This window comes from Dendrobates tinctorius, unplaced genomic scaffold, assembly GCF_039654945.1.
Source record: "Dendrobates tinctorius isolate UK_male_01 unplaced genomic scaffold, ASM3965494v1 ptg000032l, whole genome shotgun sequence".
Lineage (NCBI taxonomy): Eukaryota > Metazoa > Chordata > Amphibia > Anura > Dendrobatidae > Dendrobates > Dendrobates tinctorius.
The window spans coordinates 32200501-32219790 of record NW_027361700.1 but is presented as its reverse complement, the minus strand read 5'-3'; the positions used below and the strand labels follow the sequence as shown (position 1 = coordinate 32219790).

The 19290-nt window shown below is 43.8% G+C and overlaps 1 protein-coding gene across 1 annotated transcript in view; it reads right to left on the bottom strand.

Annotated features, from left to right (window-relative positions):
- LOC141086566 (vasoactive intestinal polypeptide receptor 1-like) overlaps positions 1–19290 on the bottom strand; it is a 422518-nt gene that overhangs the window by 324852 nt on the left and 78376 nt on the right. Inside the window, exon 4 of the mRNA XM_073572713.1 lies at positions 16022–16122. Within this exon, the coding sequence (XP_073428814.1) occupies positions 16022–16122 (101 nt within the window). The remainder of the gene's footprint in view (positions 1–16021; positions 16123–19290) is intronic.

The following is a 19290-nucleotide window of genomic DNA, read 5'->3' as shown; positions in this document are numbered from 1 at the left end:
GTATGCCCTTAAATCAGAGAGATATGTCACAAAAAATAGTTAATAAATAACATTTCCCACATGTCTACTTTACATCAGAACAATTTTGGAACCAAATTTTTTTTTTCTTAGGAAGTTATAAGGGTTAGAAGTTGACCAGCAATTTCTCATTTTTAAAACAAATTTTACAAAACCATTTTTTTAGGGACCACCTCACATTTGAAGTGAGTTTGGGGGGTCAATATAACAGAAAATACTCAAAAGTGACACCATTCTAAAAACTGCACCCCTCAAGGTGTTCAAAACCACATTCAAGAAGTTTATTAACCATTTAACTACTTCACAAGAATTGAAGCAATGTGGAAGGAAAAAATGAACATTTAACTTTTTTTCCCCAAAATTTTTGTTTGGACACAACTTTTTTTATTTCGTCAAGGGTTTCAGGAGAAAATGAACCACAATATTTGTTGTGCAACTTTTCCTGAGTACACCGATACCCCATGTGTGGAGGAAGACCAATCTTTAGGCGCACGACAGTGCTCAGAAGGGAAGGAGCATCATTTGAGATTTTGAATGTCAAATTGGCTGGAATCGACAGCGGACGCCATGTCACGTTTGGAGAGCCCCTGATGTAACTAAACAGTGGAAACCCCCCATAAGTGACCCCATTTTGGAAACTAGACCCCCCAAGGAACTTATCTAAATGTGTGTTGAGCACTTTGAACCCCCAAGGGCTTCACAGAAGGTTATAGCATAGAGCTGTAACATTAAAAAATCATATTTTTTCCACAAAAATGATCTTTTCATCCCTAATTTTTATATTCCCAAGGGTAACAGGACCCCCTAAAGTTATTGTACAATTTGTCCTGAGTATGCTGATACCCCATATGTGGGGGTAAATTACTATTTGGGTGCATGGCAGAGCTCGGAAGGGAACGAGCGCCATTTGACTTTTTTGGCTGCAATTGAGATCGGATGCCATGTCACATTTGGAGAGCCCCTGTGTGCCTAAACAGTGGAAACCCCCCATAAGTGACCCCATTTTGGAAACTAGACCCCCCCAAGGAGCTTATCTAGATGTGTGGTGAGCACTTTGAACCCCCAAGTGCATCACAGAAGTTTATAACGTAGAGCCGCGAAAATAAAAAAATCATATTTTTTCCACAAAAATGATCTTTAATGAGCTATAATTTTTTCATATTTCGGCCGACATGGTCATGTGCAGGCTTGATTTTTGCGGGAAGAGCTGACGGTTTTATTGGTACCATTTTCGGGCGCATAACTTTTTTGATCGCTTTCTAGTCTGATTTTTCTGTTCATTTTTTGAATGAACAAAAAACAGCAATTTAGGAATGCTTCTTTTTTCCCCTCTGTTCCGCGTGTGGTAAAATTAGTATGGCAGCTTTATTCTTCGGGTCACTACAATTACAGAAATACCTCATTTATATCTTTTTTATGTTTTAGTGTTTTTTACACAATAAAAACTTTTATAGAAAAAATAATTATCACTTTATTCTGCGAGCTATAACTTTTTTATTTTTTTGCTGATGATGCTGTATGGTGGCTCATTTTTTGCGGGACAAGATGACGATTTTAGCGGTACCATGTTTATTTATATACATCTTTTTGATCTCATGTTATTGCACTTTTTCCAAGCGGTATGATGATACCGCTTAGAAAAAGAATAATTTGCTACTTTTTTGTGTTTTTTTTTACTGCGTTCACTAAAGGGGTTAACTAGGGTGACACTTTTATTGATGGGATTTTTACGGATGTGGCGATACCAAACATGTGTATTTTTTTTGTTTATTTTATTTTTTTACATAAAAATGTGTAATTTTGAGGGGATTTTTTAGGGAAATTTTTTATTATTTTTTAATACTTTTTTTACATATTTAAAAAAAATGTTGTTTTTTTTTACCTTGTCCGTTCATGGGATTTTGACTTTCACTTTCACATTAGGTATAATACATTGCAATGCTCCATCATTGTAAGTAATGCATTTTACCAATGCTGAAAGCTGGTGTCACCATGCTATGAGCATGTGCTCACCAGCTTTCCATAGGTAACTGACCCGGAGGTTGTCATGACACCTCCGGGTCATCATGACACAGGTCGGGCCCCGCAATTACATCGCGGGGACCGACCTGAGGCAGAGGGAGCCCCCTACCCTCTGCCTCCCCCTCTTAACGCTGCGATCGTAGCAGTGAGGGGGTTAACAGCCAGGGGTGGTGGGGGCTCCAATCCTAGCTGTCATTGCTGGACGCTCAGCCACTGCAGTGCTGAGCTCCTTCACTGATCAGGCAAGGAGAAGCTCAAATTTCAGCTTCTCCTGCTCATCACTGCTTTGTTTGGTCTGTCAGATTGACTGACCAATCACAGCGCTGTGGGTGCAGGGACTGAGTGCAAGGGTCCCTGCCCGCCTTGCTGTGCCTCTCAGCTGTCATAGACAGCTGTCGGCACTGAACTGAAACTGCATGTTTACATGCAGTGACAGTTCAAAGGCAGGACGTGCAGAGTCCATCATGGTGCGGGAAGTCACCTCCTGCCATGACGGACTCTGCACGTCCATAGACATTAAGGGGTTAAAGCAAACCTGTCACCTGTTTTGGTGCTATAAGATGCGGCCACTGCCTTTCAGGGCTTATCTGCAGCATTCTATAATGCTGTAGATAAGCCCTCGGTCCGACCTGAAAGATAAGAAAAATAACTTTTATTATACTCACCTGGGGGGTGGTCCGATGCGGACCGGTCCGATGGGTATTGCAGGTCCAGGTCCAGCACCTCCCATCTTCTTGTGACTCCACCCTCCTGCTTGCTTCATCACGCCCCAGCATCGCGCTCCTGCGCAGGCGTACTTCTATGCCCTGTTGAGGGCAGAGCAAATTCCTGCAGTGCGCAGGCGCTGGGCCTCTCTAACCTTTCCCGGCACCTGCACACTACAGTACATTATAGAATGCTGTAGATAAGCCCTGAAATGCAGTGGCTGCATGTTATGGCGGACAAAACAGGTGAAAGGTTCCCTTTAAAACATTCTCTCATTATTCTGGCATTTGGCAAATATTAATAATTATGGTAATCCTAATTGACCTAAAACAGGAAAGGTTTAATTTGATTTCATGTCAGATATTGAGAAAAACATGCATAGGTGTCTGTTTTAGTGATGAGTGAGTATTGTTATGAATGAGTCACCGTAGGAAGCAAAAACAGAAATGCTAGCTAAGTCCAGAAAACCAGAGAAGTTGGCAGCTATCGGATTGCAGACCCCTGAACCTATCAACACAACTAGCAGTAGCCGTGGGGGGTTCCTACGATGCCCTAGACCCCTCGATCACAGCCGGAGAACTATATAGCCTAAAGACAGAAAGGGAAATCTAAACTGCCCCAGAGCAGACCTCAAAGCAAAAGGCAGCCCCCAACATATAATGACGGTGAAGCAAGAAGAAAGGACACTAACACAGACAGAAAGATAGACTGAGCAAAGACGGGGCCCAAGCTAACTAGATAGGAAAGGACAGGAAGGCTGCTGTCTGCAATCCGTGAAAAACCCTATGAAAATAAGAGCCAACAAACTGACAGTGAAAAAGGCCCTGAAGACGCTAGGCTTCAAAAAGCTATGTCAGTACTCAGGAATATTCTGAAGACAGAGCAACCGGCAAAAGGAGATTCAGCTCACCCCAGCAGGGAATGGCAGAATCCAGAAAAGCAAGGCAAACAAAAACAAAACACAAATGCTAACAGGCAAAGCAGAAAACTTAGCTTTAGAGGAGCAGGAATCAGACTGGTCTCCTAGAAGTCCACAGAGAAATCACCCGCAGGGCAGAAGGGCGTCGGCAGCCTTATATCCAGTCCGTTACTCCACTCAGCCAGTCATCATCATCAGGATCAGGTGCCTAATAATCAGGCTCATTACCTTCCTTTACCAAAATAGGGAGATCACCAGACCTCAGTGATGAAGGGGAAAATGAACTCACAACAGTACCTCCCCCTTGAGGAGGGGTCACCGTACCCTCAACCACGCCACCAGGGCGATCAGGGTGAGCCCGATGAAAGGCATGCACCAATCTTTTGGCATGAATATCAGAGGCAGAGACCCAGGAATTATCCTCCTGACCATAACCCTTCCACTTAACCAAATACTGGAGTCTCCGTCTAGCCAGACAGGAATCCAGTATCTTCTCTACCTCATATTCCATGTTACCTTCAACCAATACAGGGTCCGGAGGTGCCACCACAGGAACAACTGGTTCAACAAACCTCTTCAACAAGGACTTATGGAACACATTATGGATCTTAAATGTGACAGGAAGAGCCAAACGAAAAGAGACCGGATTAATAATCTCCAAAATCTTGTAAGGTCCAATAAATCTAGGCTTAAACTTAGGAGAAGCAACCTTCATAGCAATATTTTTTGATGATAACCACACCATATCACCAATCTTAAACTGGGGACCAATGGTCCTATGTCGATTGGAAAACCGCTGGGCTTTTCCTGGGAGAGAGATAACTTATCCACCACTTGGTCCCAGATCTGGTGCATTCTCTCCACCACAGTGTCAACACCTGGGCAGGCAGAAGGCTCCACCTGCCCTGAGGAAAATCGAGGATGAAACCCAAAGTTACAAAAAAAAGGTGGCATCAAAGTGGCAGAACTAGCTCTATTATTTAAAGCAAATTCAGCCAAGGGCAAAAATGAAACCCAATCATCCTGATCAGTGGAAATAAAACATCTCAAATACGACTCCAAGGTCTGGTTTGTTCTCTCTGTCTGCCCATTGGTCTGAGGGTGAAAAGCAGAGGAGAAGGACAACTGAATTCCCAGTTTGGAACAGAAAGTCCTCCAAAATCTAGACACAAACTGAACTCCTCTGTCAGATACAATGTTCTCAGGAATCCCGTGCAAGCGAACCACCTGTTGCAAAAACAGGGGCACCAACTCAGAGGAAGATGGCAACTTAGGGAGTGGTACAAGATGAACCATCTTAGAGAACCTATCTCAAATCACCCAAATAACAGTCATTCTTTGAGAGACCGGCATATCAGAGATGAAATCCATAGAAATATGGGTCCATGGCCTCCTGGGGACCGGCAAAGGCATCAACCACCCACTAGAGCAAGAACAAGATTTAGGCTGTGTGCACACGCTGCGGATTTTGCTGCGGTTCCGCAGCGGTTTTGGCCGCTGCGGACCCGCAGCAGTTTTTGCTGCGGTGTACAGTACCATGATTCCCTATGGGAATCAAAAACCGCAGTGCAGACGGTGCGGAATTTTCCGCGCGGATTATCTGCGGTTTTCAATCCGCAGAAAGAATTGACATGTCAATTCTTTCTGCGGATTCCCCTGCGGTTTGCCATCTCCTCCATTGAGGAGATGAAAAACCGCAGGGCAAAACCGCAGAGCAATCCGCAGGTAAAACCGCAGGTATTTTGACCTGCGGTTTCACCTGCGGATTTTACAAAATCCGCGCGGATGAATCCGCACCTAATCCGCAGCGTGTGCACACAGCCTTAGACCGGGAGCAAGTCCCAAAGGACTGCACAAAATTCCTGACATCATGAGACAAGGTGGGCCACCAAAAAGAGCGACTCACCAGATCTCTAGTACCAAAAATACCTGGATGACCAGCCAATGCAGAGCAATGAACTTCAGACATCACTCTCTTCTTCCACTGGTCAGGAACATACAACTTCCCACTGGGACAACGCTCAGGCTTGTCCTCCTAGAACTCTTGCAGAGTAAGTCTCAAATCGGACGAGATGGCAGAAAGAACTACCCCTTCGCCTAAGATGGTAGCAGGCTTGGTCACCACAGGAGAATCAGCAAAGAAGCTCCTAGAGAGGGCGTCTGCCTTGACATTCTTAGTTCCAGGAAGAAAAGAGACCACAAAATCAAAACGTGTAAAAAAACAAGGCCCACCTAGCCTGTCTAGGGTTCAAGCGTTTAGCCGACTCTAGGTAAATCAAATTCTTGTGGTCAGTGAGGACCACAACTTGATGTTTAGCTCCCTCCAACCAATGTCTCCACTCCTCAAATGCCCATTTCATGGCCAACAGTTCCCGATTCCCCACATCATAGTTACGTTCAGATGGAGAGAACTTTCGGGAAAAGAAAGCACAGGGATTCATTTTAGATGTTACAGGATCCTTTTGGGACAAAACAGCTCCTGCACCAATCTCAGAAGCATCCACCTCTACCTGGAACGGGAGTGAGACATCAGGTTGCCGCAAAACCGGGGTGGAGGTAAATCTTCGCTTCAGCTCCTGAAAGGAAGCAACAGCCTCCGGAGACCAATTCAACACATCAACACCCTTCTTAGTCAGATCAGTCAATGGCTTGGCAATACTAGAAAATTTTGCTATAAATTTCCGATAAAAATTAGCAAAACCCAAAAACTTCTGGAGGGCCTTCAAAGAAGTGGGCTGAACCCAATCATAAATGGCCTGTACCTTGGCCGGGTCCATTTCAGTAGTTGACAGAGACAAAATAAATCCCAAAAATGAAATCCTCTGTACTCCAAAAAGGCATTTCGATCCTTTGACATACAGGGAATTCTCCCTCAAGATCTGGAACACAGTCCGAACATGTTCCACATGAGAATCCCAATCCTTGGAGAAGATCAAAATATCATCCAGATAGATAATCAAAAATCTATCGACAAAGTCTCGGAAAATATCGTTCATGAAGCACTGGAAGACAGAAGGGGCATTAGTGAGCCCAAAAGGCATCACCAGGTACTCAAAATGTCCCTCCGGAGTATTAAACGCCATCTTCCATTCATCCCCCTGCTTAATGCGGATAAGATTATACGCCCTCCTGAGGTCAAGCTTGGTAAACCAGCAAGCACCTCTAACTCTAGAGAATAGATCCGAAATCAGGGGTAACGGATACTGATATTTAATAGTAATTTTGTTGAAGGCACGATAATCAATACAAGGCCTTAAAGAACCATCCTTTTTGGCCACAAAAAAAACCGGCACCTAAGGGTGAAGAGGATGGTCTAATATGACCCTTCTCCAACGCCTTCTTAATATAGGATCGCATAGCCTCGTGCTCGAGTACAGATAAATTGAAGAGCCGACCCTTGGGAAATTTACACCCCGGGCTCAGTTCAATTGCAGTCATAACTCCTATGAGGAGGCAAAGATGCAGACTCATTCTCACTAAATACATCATAAAAGTCCGCCAAATAGTCAGGAACATCATGCGGCTGAGGAGAGGTGGAAAAAACCGGAGCCTCACTAAAGGCACACCGACAACCCCAACTCACCACAGACACAGATTTCCAATCCAAAACTGGATTATGAATTTGCAACCAGGGAAACCCCAGAACAATGGCATCATGCAGACCATGCAACACCAAAAATCTGCAATTTTCTTGATGGTCTGGGGCGACCCGCATGACCACCTGGGTCCAAAACTGAGGTTTATTTTTCACCAAAGGAGTAGCATCAATCCCCCTCAAAGGGATTGGCGTCTGCAGAGGTGTCATCGGTTATCCACAACGTTTAGCAAAATCCAAGTCCATTAGGTTTAGCGCTGCTCCTGAATCCACAAAAGCCTTGGCGGAAAATGTGGACAGGGAGCAGATCAGAGTAATTGCCAGAAGAAACTTAGGTTGAACACCACCAACAGAAAACGTGTGTGCAAAGCGTTTCTCTCGTTTAGGACAAACAGAAATAATATGCGAGGCATCTCCACAGAAAAAACACAGCTTATTACGCCTTCTGAACTCTATCACATTGCATAGGTTCAGACGTCTGTTCAACCGGTGGCAACACCTCTCGTGCAATCCTGCGTTCACGTAAACGCCGATCAACCTGAATGGCTAATGACATAGAATCGTCAAGACCAGAGGGAACAGGAAATCCCACCATAGTATCTTTTACGGCTTCTGACAAACCCTTCCAAAAGAGAGCAGCCAAGGCATTATCATTCCAGGTAGTAAGGACCGCCCACTTTCGGAACTTTTGACAGTACAACTCTGCAGAACCTCGACCCTGGTTCAGTGCCAACAGGGTCTTTTCAGCTTGATCAATAGCATTAGGTTCGTCATACAACAACCCCAAGGCTTGAAAGAATGCGTTCACATTAGTCAGAATAGGATCATCTGGTTTCAAAGAAAACGCCCAATCCTGGGGATCGCCACGCAGCAAAGAGATGACAATTTTAACCTGCTGCGCGGAGCTCCCTGACGAGTTAGGCTTCAAGGCAAAAAATAATTTACAATTATTTTTGAAACTCAGAAATTTAGATCGATCCCCAAAAAATACATCAGGTGTTGGGATTTTTGGTTCAACAGCATGCGAACGAGCAAGGTAGGCGGAAATTCCCCGCACTTCCGCAGCGAGCTGCTCCACATAATCAGACAATTGCTTTATCTCCATTGAGAGAAAAAAAAATTCCCCCTACGGCCTCAGAGATATAGAGGAAAGAATATACACACACTTTTTTTTTTTTTTTAAACACAATTCTTTCCTGCTATTGAGTACCCTAAGATCTGCGGTATGGCGGGTGATTCTGTTATGAATGAGTCACCGTAGGAGGCAAAAACAGAAATGCTAGCTAAGTCCAGAAAACCAGAGAAGTTGGCAGCTATCGGATTGCAGACCCCTGAACCTATCAACACAACTAGCAGTAGCCGTGGGGGGCTCCTACGATGCCCTAGACCCCTCGATCATAGCCGGAGAACTATATAGCCTAAAGACAGAAAGGGAAATCTAAACTGCCCCAGAGCAGACCCCAAAGCAAAAGGCAGCCCCCAACATATAATGACGGTGAAGCAAGAAGAAAGGACACTAACACAGACAGAAAGATAGACTGAGCAAAGACGGGGCCCAAGCTAACTAGATATGAAAGGACAGGAAGGCTGCTGTCTGCAATCCGTGAAAAACCCTATGAAAATAAGAGCCAACAAAATGACAGTGAAAAAGGCCCTGAAGACGCTAGGCTTCAAAAAGCTATGTCAGTACTCAGGAATATTCTGAAGACAGAGCAACCGGCAAAAGGAGATTCAGCTCACCCCAGCAGGGAATGGCAGAATCCAGAAAAGCAAGGCAAACAAAAACAAAACACAAATGCTAACAGGCAAGCAGAAAACTTAGCTTTAGAGGAGCAGGAATCAGACTGGTCTCCTAGAAGTCCACAGAGAAATCACCCGCAGGGCAGAAGGGCGTCGGCAGCCTTATATCCAGTCCGTTACTCCACTCAGCCAGTCATCATCATCAGGATCAGGTGCCTGATAATCAGGCTCATTACCTTCCTTTACCAGAATAGGGAGTTCACCAGACCTCAGTGACGAAGGGGAAAATGAACTCACAACAGAGTATGCTTGTTGCTCGGGTGATCTCCCATTATTTCGAAGTGCTCGGAGATTTAGTTTGTGTCGCCACAGCTGCATGATTTGCGCTTACTTGACAGCCTGAATACATGTAGGAATTCCCTAACAAACAGGCAATCCCCACATGTATTCAGGCTGTAAAGTAGCCGCAAATCATGCAGCTGCGGCGACAGAAACTAAATCTCCGAGCACTTTGAAATACTCTGAGATCACCCAAGCGTCCTCGGGAAAACCCGAGCAGCGAGCATATTTGCTTGTCACTAGTCTTTTTATATAGTGTATGCAAACTTCTGGTTTCAACTGTATGGCATTCATGGAAGAGTTTATACAAAGAAAGGTTGTGTCACGGTCACGCGCGGCTAGACACAGCGCCTCCAGCAGGGCGGATTTAGATGACACGCGTGACCCTGGATACACCGCCTCCAGTTGGGCGAATTTAAATAATAACACGTAAGTCTGGAAACCCCGCCTCCAGTAAAGCGAATTTAAACAATAAAGGGGAAACCTTGGTAACAATAGCAATGGTGGCCCTGCGATAGGGAATGGGGACGTGGAGACCTCCTGCACTCCCCTGAGTCAGTGTCTCTACACTCCTAGCGTTCCCTAGGCCGGTTCCGCACTGGGCGCCGCTCAGGATACCTTTAAACCGTAGCTCACCCTCCACCTAAACCCTCACTAGTGAAGAGGACGGTTCGGAAACTAATCCCACCACTGCACTAAACACACAAAAGGAAAAGAGACAAAACCGGGGAACACCACTTAGCTTTGCTCTGTTGCTTACGCTCCCAGCAACAGAGCCCACCACCTGCGTGCATCTTTTCCTCCGACCGGGTCCAACACCATAGTGCAGCCTTGGAGCAAACAGAGTCCACCACCTGCATGCAGCTGTCCAGTAAACAGAGTCCAGCATATGAGTCCAGCTTTCCCGCAAAAGAGTCCAGCATGTTGAGTCCAGCTTTCCAGCAACCGAATCCAGCATCATGAGTGCAGCTCTACACCATAGCTGCCACTCCACCAAGTCATGTCAGCCCTCCTTGCAGACACCATAGCTGCCACTCCAGGACTCTCACTGAGCTGCTCGGGACTCTCCTTCAGCTCCATCCTTCACCCAGGCTTGCATGTAACTGAGGACTAATCACCAAGAGTGATTGACACACCTGACACTCTCTTATAGAGCAATCACACCTGTTACATAATTGCGTGCACAGAATCAAAGGAACCAGAGTGCAATGACCCTAATGGCCACTGGGGGATAAACTACAACTGAAACAACCACAGTGCAATGACCCTAATGGCCACCGGGGGCAAAAACCAAACCTTGGCACACAGCCAAAGGAAAAAAAAAGGTTACTTTGTGCATTTAATCTGTCAGATCCAACCTGGATCATGACAGGTTGCACTCTATCATGCTATGTCAATGTTGAATATATGAAATACACATAAAAAACCACAATAGACTACCTGACAAAGAGCAAGCTACAGGTTTTGCAATAGCCCTCACAATCCCATGATGTGAGCATCATTGAAAATCTGTGGATAGATCTCAAAATAGCAGTAATCTCACAGAACTGGAAGCATTTTCCAAGTAAGAATGGATGAAAATCCTTCAAACAAGAGCTGAAAGACTCTTGACTGACAAGAAAGAGCATTTAGAAGCTGCAAAACTTTCAAAAGGGGGTGCTACTAGGAACTAACCATGCAAGTTGCCTACATTTTGCTTTGGCCCATTTACCTTTATGTAATTTTCAAGATGCAAAAAATTATATCTATATATATATATCACATGTAAGGCGCAATGGAATAAATGGCACAATAATAATAATAATAAATAATAGTATGTATACATACATATACAGCGGGTGAAATAAGTATTGAACAGTCCCCAGTTTTCTAATTAAATATATTTCTAAAGGTGCTATTGATGTGAAATTCTCACTAGATGTTGGAAACAACCCATCCAATGTACACAAGCAAAGAAATCAAACCATAAATGTCCATAAATTAAGTTATGCGCAATAATGAAAAATGCAAATTGTCTCTAAAAGGCTCGTTAAAGGGTCAACATTGACTTTTAGGATTGCTACTTCCAATAGGTGGCACTAGAGTTCTAGTCCTTCTTCCTCTCTGAAGAGACAATTTGAATATTTCCCAGAGGAGCATTGCGGCTTTAAGTTTCCTCATCTCGGCATGCTTAGCATGTCATTCTCTGCAAGGAGAAATAATACTTCTTGGATAATCATAAATGACACAGGTAAAAAGTATTGAACACATGAAGAAAGAGAGGTGCAAAAAGCTATGGAAAATAATGACACCAGCTAAAATCTATCAGTAACTAGAAAGCAATCCTGCCACTTAGTGAAAAAAATATTAGCTGGCTCAACTGATGGCCAATAAAAAGGTTTCTCATTACCATAGTGCCACACAAGAATCATCTCATGATGGGTAAAACCAGTGAGTTGTCTCAAGACCTTCATAACCTTATTGTTGTAATACACACTGATGGCATTGGTTACAGAAAAATATCTAAGCTATTAAAGGTTACAGTGAGAATTGTTGTGGCCATAATCCAGAAGTGGATAGAACATAATTTCACCACAAATCGGCCACAACCAGGTGCTCCCCGCAAAATTTCAGACAAAGGAGTGACAAGAATTATCAGAAGAGCTGTCGTCTAAGAACAAGAACCACCTCTGGAGAGCTACAGAAGGACATGGAATCAGCAGGTACTATTATTTAAAAGAGAACAATAAGTAATTCACTCAACCTCCATGACCTGTATGCACACTCACCACGCAAAACTCCATTGCTGAACATGAAGCATGTTCAAGCACATTCATTTCATGTTTGCTCAACAACAATTAGACAAGCCTTTGAAATACTGGGAGAGTTTAGTCTGGTCAGATTAGACCAAAATTTAACTCTTTGGATACTATGATACACACCATGTTTAGAGGCCAAAAGGAACTGCATATCACCCCAAAAACAACATACCAACAGTGAAGATTGGCGGTGGGAACATTAGGCTCTGGGGCTGTTTTTCAGCATATCTGTTACGTCCATCTGCAAGTCTGGGCTGCAGAAAGACAGCGCCCCGAGTAGCACCGACACCCTTTACCCCTATACAGGGTCTGGATTTACTGCAGAGCCCAGGAAGCGCTGTCTGAACAGGAGCAGAGTGCCAGAGCAGAACGGTCGCAATAGAAAAGCAGTGAGGGAGCCAAAAATGAAGTCGGAAACCAGGCGAGCAGTGGAGGTACAGAAATGGCAGGCAGAGGCAGAGGCAGAGTCGAGAGTCCAGGCAGAGGTCACAAACCGGGAGAGTAGCGGAGGTACAAAATCATCAGGCAGTAGAGGGGGTCAGGAATCCAGGCCAAGGTCAGCGTCAGGAGAAATGCAAGGTACAAAAACGGCAAGCAATAGAGTAGTCAGAAATTCAGGATGGGGTCAGAGTTAACGATAGGCAATCACAAAGTAACACGTAGGGGAACCAAGAATATATCCGGCGGCTTGCAAGACCAGTCCCAAAGTATTTGAGGGATCAGGTCATCCCTCACAGGCTCCCGGACTGCTGATGTCATCAGAACCGCCCCCAAGACCAGACCCGATGATGATGCACAAACCCCTTCATGACAGACAGCGGAGCGGAGTCTGCGTCCACTAGATGCCTGTGCAGGAACCCTTTCACTGTTGCTGCCATCCCTCTGGCGCGAACCACGGCACCTCCCAGTGGCCAAGGCGGGAACAGCAGGCCCTGAGCTCGACGGCGATGTGTCAGTCCGGCGCCTCCTGGTGGTCGCGGCCCGGACCGCAGCCCCCGAGCCCACGGGCAGTGTGACCGTCCGTCGCCTCCTCGTGGCTGAGGGCAGAACAGCAGGCCCCGAGTCTGATGGCGACGTGACAATATCTACCAGGAAGGTGAAGATAAAACAAGAGTGGACATTTCAACAAGGCACTGATCCCAAACACCTGTTGTTGTTTTTTTCTTACACTTGATAAAGATGCAAGCACAGCACTGAAATGCGTAGGGGACAAAAAAGAACCTTCTAATGAATATTGCGGCAAGAGACTTCTTTCCAGCAGCGCATCCAATTTTTAAACATGTTTTTTTTTCTGTTTTGGTAATTTCCCTCTGGTGGATCCTTCCCCCAGCCATGGGGCAGCGGCAGCTGGCTATCTAAACCAGGGTGAGCAAACCTATTGCTTTACTGTCTGCTATATTAGGGTTTTACCCTATTGGGTGCTCTTCCCTTCAAAGTCAATATTTATTTAATTATCCCAAACACACAGCCAAGGAAAACTGGATTCAGAAAATAATGATGCTAGAATGGCCTAGCCATTAACCTGACCTGAGTCCATCAGAAAATGTATGGAAGGAACAAAAAATCACAGTTCACAGAAGGAGCATACGGAACCTTCAGGAGTGTTTCTGTCCCCAAAATGGGCCAAAATGACACCTGAGCAAGTTTATCCATACAGGAGGCATCTTGGAGCTGTCATCCCCAACAAAGGCTTTTCTTCCAAGTATTAATTAAATTTCAGTAAGCATGTTCAATACTTTTTCCATGTGCAATATATCATTATTACACATAACAATTTATGGATATCTATGGTTTGATTTCTTTACTTATATGGATTGGATGGGTTATTACCGATATCTGGTGAGAATGTCATGTCAATAGCACCATTACAAATATTTTTACTTAGAAAATTGGTGGTGTTCAGAATTTATTTCACAGTACGTATATATATATATATGTTTATATATATATATATATAAATAGTGAGAGATCCTGAGAATGAATAAGTACACACCACCAACAGGTTTGCCTGACAACCATTCAGTTTCTGTCATGATCCTAGGTGGATCTGACAGTTTAAATGCACAAAGTGAACTTTTTTTCCTTTGGCTTGGTGCCAAAGTGGGTTGATTGCCCCCGGTGGCCATTAGAATTATTACACGTGGTGTTTCATTCTAAGTTGCCCGGTGGTTGTGAGTGGTAGTGCACTTTAGTTTGTTCGGTTTAATGTGCACTTAATCACAGGTGGTGGGCTCTGTTGCTAGGAGCGTGCGCAACAGAGCAAAGCTAAGTGGTGTTCCCCTGTTTTGTCATCTTTCCTCATGTGTGTTTTAGTGCAGTGGTGGGATTAGTTTCCGCACCGACCAATTCCCTAGTGAGGGTTTAGGTCAGTACGAGCTAGGGTTTTTAGGTTCCTGTTGCGCGCCCGATGCGGAACCGGCATAGGGAACGTTAGGAGTGCAGGGACACTGGCTCAGGGGAGCTCAGGAGGTCTCCACTTCCCTATTCCCTATCGCAGGGCCCACCATTGTTAATGTTTCCCAGGTTTCCCTTATTGTTTAAATTCGCCTTACTGGAGGCAGGGTTTCCAGACTTGTATATACGTGTAATGTCTAAATTCGCCAGTTGGAGGCGGTGTATCCAGCTGCACGTGTTTATTATTTAAATTTGCCCCACTGGAGGCAGTGTATCCAGGGTCACGTGTGTCATGGGTTCGCCTTGCGGTACTCGCTGCGTCCAGACACGCGCGACCGTGACACTATCACCAACCAATACTTTTTTTTTCTGGTGAGCCTTGGCCATGTGGAGACTGCTGAGTAATTGCTGCCGGGCCTCACTGAGATGAGTGGGGAGCGGCAAGGTGTGTCAGAGCAACTGCAGCAGCAGTTATCAGGGTCTGGGGCCTCTGCTCAGGCAACCAGGAAATCAAAATGGCGGTTTTGGCAAATTGCGGGTCTGGCAAAAGCCCCCTTGAGTTGCTGCTCGGGAGCGGGACTTGTTCATACAGGTGGACGTCGCCAGACAGGTGGGTGAAGTTGGTGATCCCCATGGTGTCTGGGGTTCCCCGAGGTGAAGGGGTACATCCCTGTAGTGAGCAGACTGGTGATAATCCGCGGGGCTCATGCCAAATCTTCAATACCACTGAAGAAGCCGGTACTCGCTGCGTCCAGACACGCGTGACCGTGACAATTTCTTTCAGAATCAATCTTTTTATTGCAACAAGATTCATAATTTTTCACACGAAAATAAAGTACGGTAATTTACCTAACAAATTAATTCAAGATCATGGAGGATAAATGGAACACTCCAATGAAAGACTATAGAAGAGTGTTACATAACAAAGAAAACCCCTTCCCATTTCATGCTGTCAGTAATGGCACCATATGTAAGAGAAATGTCACATGACCTGAGAAATAAAATAATTTCGTTACACAAGAAAGGTGAAGGCTACAAGAATCTTTATTTATCAGTCAGAGTACTTTGTCGAAAGTAACGCAAAAATTTAACAAAGATGAAACTGTACCCATCTCATAGAGACATCAAGACTGACTACTGACAATAACACCATCAGTGAGGCTTCTGATTGAGTCCAAGTTAATTCTGCAGCACAATACAAAAATACAGCCAATGTAATTAACTGTCTTCAGCATAAAGAAGAACAAGGAGTTCTTAAAGTGATGATATGGCCCACAGAGAACCCTGATCTCAACATCTTCAAGTCTACTTGGAGGATATTTCAATTACATCTGCTTTTTAGAAATACTGGGTAAAGCTACTCAATCGTGTTACTATTTTGTTTTTGAAAATCAGTAGTTAACAACAATTAAAAGAGATAGATAGATAGATAGATAGATAGATAGATAGATAGATAGATAGATAGATAGACAGATAATGTTTTTAACTTGCCTTTTCATCTGTCTCATTGCTGGTGTTAAAGAAGCAGGCCTTCAGGTAAGGAGGGGAATGAGCAGTCCAGCCATTCATGGTGCAATTCCTAGTGATGCCGACTGAAGAAAAAAATTACATAATTTTATTAGTTTCATAAGTCAATTGTTGTTGCAATAATGTTAGTAAGAATGAGCTAAACTAGAGCAGCAGCTATATCTCCCAAAAGGTAAATAAGAGTTCCCAAGAACTTTAGAGATTCTGAAAGATAATCAATTGTTTATTTTTGAAGTCTTTTCTAATTTTAATATTTACGATATGTGATTTAGATATCTAAATAGATATAATAACTAGTGCAAGTTTCACAACTAGGATCCCACAGAGGACCTGAATTTGGAGGCAATGCCCTAAGGTGTATTGTGTGATAACTTTAGCTTTGACTTGAAGGTCAAGACATTCTGAACTGAGCCGAAATTTCGATCTACGCATGCATCACCTCCGGTGTAAATTTATTGAAGTCCTGCACACAGCTAGGACTGTGCACACACCACCCACACAATGATAGCGGGGACGCAAAATTTTAAAAAGGAGGCAGGTCTCTGAATAGTCTGTGGCCTGCGCAGGAAGCTGAGGAAGCTGATGGGGTCGGCAGAGAGCAAGAACGACACCTTGCCCCAAGTCCTGCCCCGAAGCCCACAAGAAGTCATTTCATAAAAACGTCATAAGGTGAGTATTCAGCAGCCACTGGGCGGATCCCTTCACATCAGGTATCATATTAATCAGCATCACAGTGCCATTATGGCCATGCCTTTATTTCATAGGGCTCAATCCTGCTGACAGGTTCTCTTTAACGAGGACTGAAAAAAGTAATCTTAATACAGTAATCCATGTGTACTAATTTCACCTGCTGAATCTCATCAGCACTTTTGTGAAGATGTTGAACATCTCTCATTTAGGAAACAAAGGTGCATAACATTTAGAGGAACCCAAATAGCTCCTTCATTCTCGGTTGGATTGACAAAGTATCAGAGAATCCTATGTTGATTCCAATCTCTGACACAATAATGAGCCCCAAAGATGCAGCAGGAGACAACTGCTTTTGTAGGTGACTTTATAGCAACACTTTTACCTAAAATCTATATCTTATGGGTTAATTCACAAATAACCTATTTGAATTTATTGTTAATCTGTCTGACATGTCCAAAGTTAATTAAAATTTTTTAAATCATTATACTAGCTGTGTAAATGGAGGGTTGGCCCTCAGAGTAGAGAAATTGATGAGGGTGTAATTGCAATAATGAGAAGACTGACATTAAGTCTGGAAAGATGTCTGCTCCCATGATCACTGCTTTCTGATATCTCCAGTTGAACAATGAAAGTACTGTAGAACAATTTAGGATTAGTATCCTGAGTTAACCAGAAGCATAGCCTGACACTCCTTCGTCCTTTAAATGCTGTTTTGCTTTGTTTTTTTCTTGGAGGTGGTTAAATCCCCCTATGGTTCCAGAGATATGGGATGTTTTATTTAGCACAAATTTTTATATTTTTTACCAAAGGGGTGTTGCTCAAAGGATTCTCTGGAGGCATGTCTTTAGTTTTCACAATTACCTTGCGAGCACCGCCCCCTTTTTAGAAACCATAAAAATTAGTGCTAGATATAAAAGGCTCATATTTCGGGAACTGAATAGTGTATAAAAAAGCAGAATACTCAAGTGAGCAGTTAGAATAAAGTAAAAACCAACAGTGGACACTTGTGACCTGGTGACAGTTCCTCTTTAATGTACAATCTGTAACAAAGCTCCCACCTACCACGTGCCATACTTGTGTGGCAAAGAAACTTGTGAACCCCCTCAGAAAACTCTGTACTCCCAATTGTAGAAATGATTTCTGGAATCCAGTACAAGAATGGGTGGATCATCTTAATAACTTCAACAATAACTAATTGTTTGTGTTTGGGATTTCCTCCATGTCCCCACTCATGAGAGCATAACTTGCCACTCCTAAGGGCCCTGCTACATGCTTCAATGTCCCAGCAATCCCACCAACGATCTGACGTGGAAGGGATCGCTGGGACATAGTTAGCTGATCGCTGGTGAGCGGTCACATAGGCAGACTCACCAGCGATCAGGACCAGGGAGCACACTGGTATCCAGGGTAAACAGCGGGTAGCTAAGCACCTCGCTGCTTACCCTGGATACCAGCTCCCAGTGTCTGCTGTATGGCGCTGGGAGCTTGCTGATTGTTGGTCTCTCACCGTCAAACGCAGCGACGTGTGCTGCCCAGCGGGAGACCAATGATAAATTTATGGCCCAGATCATTAGGCAACTGATCGTTGCTACTTGTCACATGCAACGATGCCGTTCCGACATCGCTGCAACGTCACCAAACTGGTGACGTTGCAACGATATCGTTCACAATATCGTTGTGTGTAACGGGGCCTTAAGACCCAATTCAAAATCTGTAACAGGGTTCTCCACCTACCTTGTGCTAGTTATAATGTTGGTGTCTTCTTATTTGGCATAGGTGTTTGTTGGCCCAATTTAGGCACCTGAGCCAAGATGTAACTACTACCAGTGCACCCCATACCTGTATTCCTACCGAGTTTCCATACAGCACAGAAATAAAATTTGTCCTCAATAATAAATTATCCAGATAACACAAATGATACATTGAACACGCTGGTTTTAGATCTCATTTATAAATTCTAGCATGTTATTGAAACCAAATTCTGCGCTTCTTACGTACTCTGCCTTGGAGGTGATGATGTTCTCAGATAACCTATCGGATTAATACGTTTCTCAGCTTGCTTTAATAATCCATCTGAGTGATGTTACCTTTTCTATAAAACTGTAAAATATGCTGTAAAGAATGACTTTACACTCCAAAGTTCCTCCTTCGTATACACTGAAGGGTGGCCATTTTATATGATATGAGTCATACTTTGAAGTGTATATTGCCTGCTATCATTGAGCATCATCTTAACCCTAGTTTCTTCATAATGAAAGTCACGGCCTAATGGTGGCATGGTATATGCTTCATAAAGTAATTTGTTCAATACATTCAAACATATTTCCAAAAGGAAGTCGAATGTATTACTGAAGGCATTATTGGATGTAAATGGATATTTTTCTCCTTGTTTAGATTGACTTAGATAATTCTGGCCTTACTTTATGAGAAAAGATCTTTAGTGCCAACTGATAAAGATGTAATAAACGTAGCACTAGCTACCCTATAAGTCACTTATCAACCCCTTAACAGGTTGTGAAAAAAGACAATTGGAATAAGCCAAG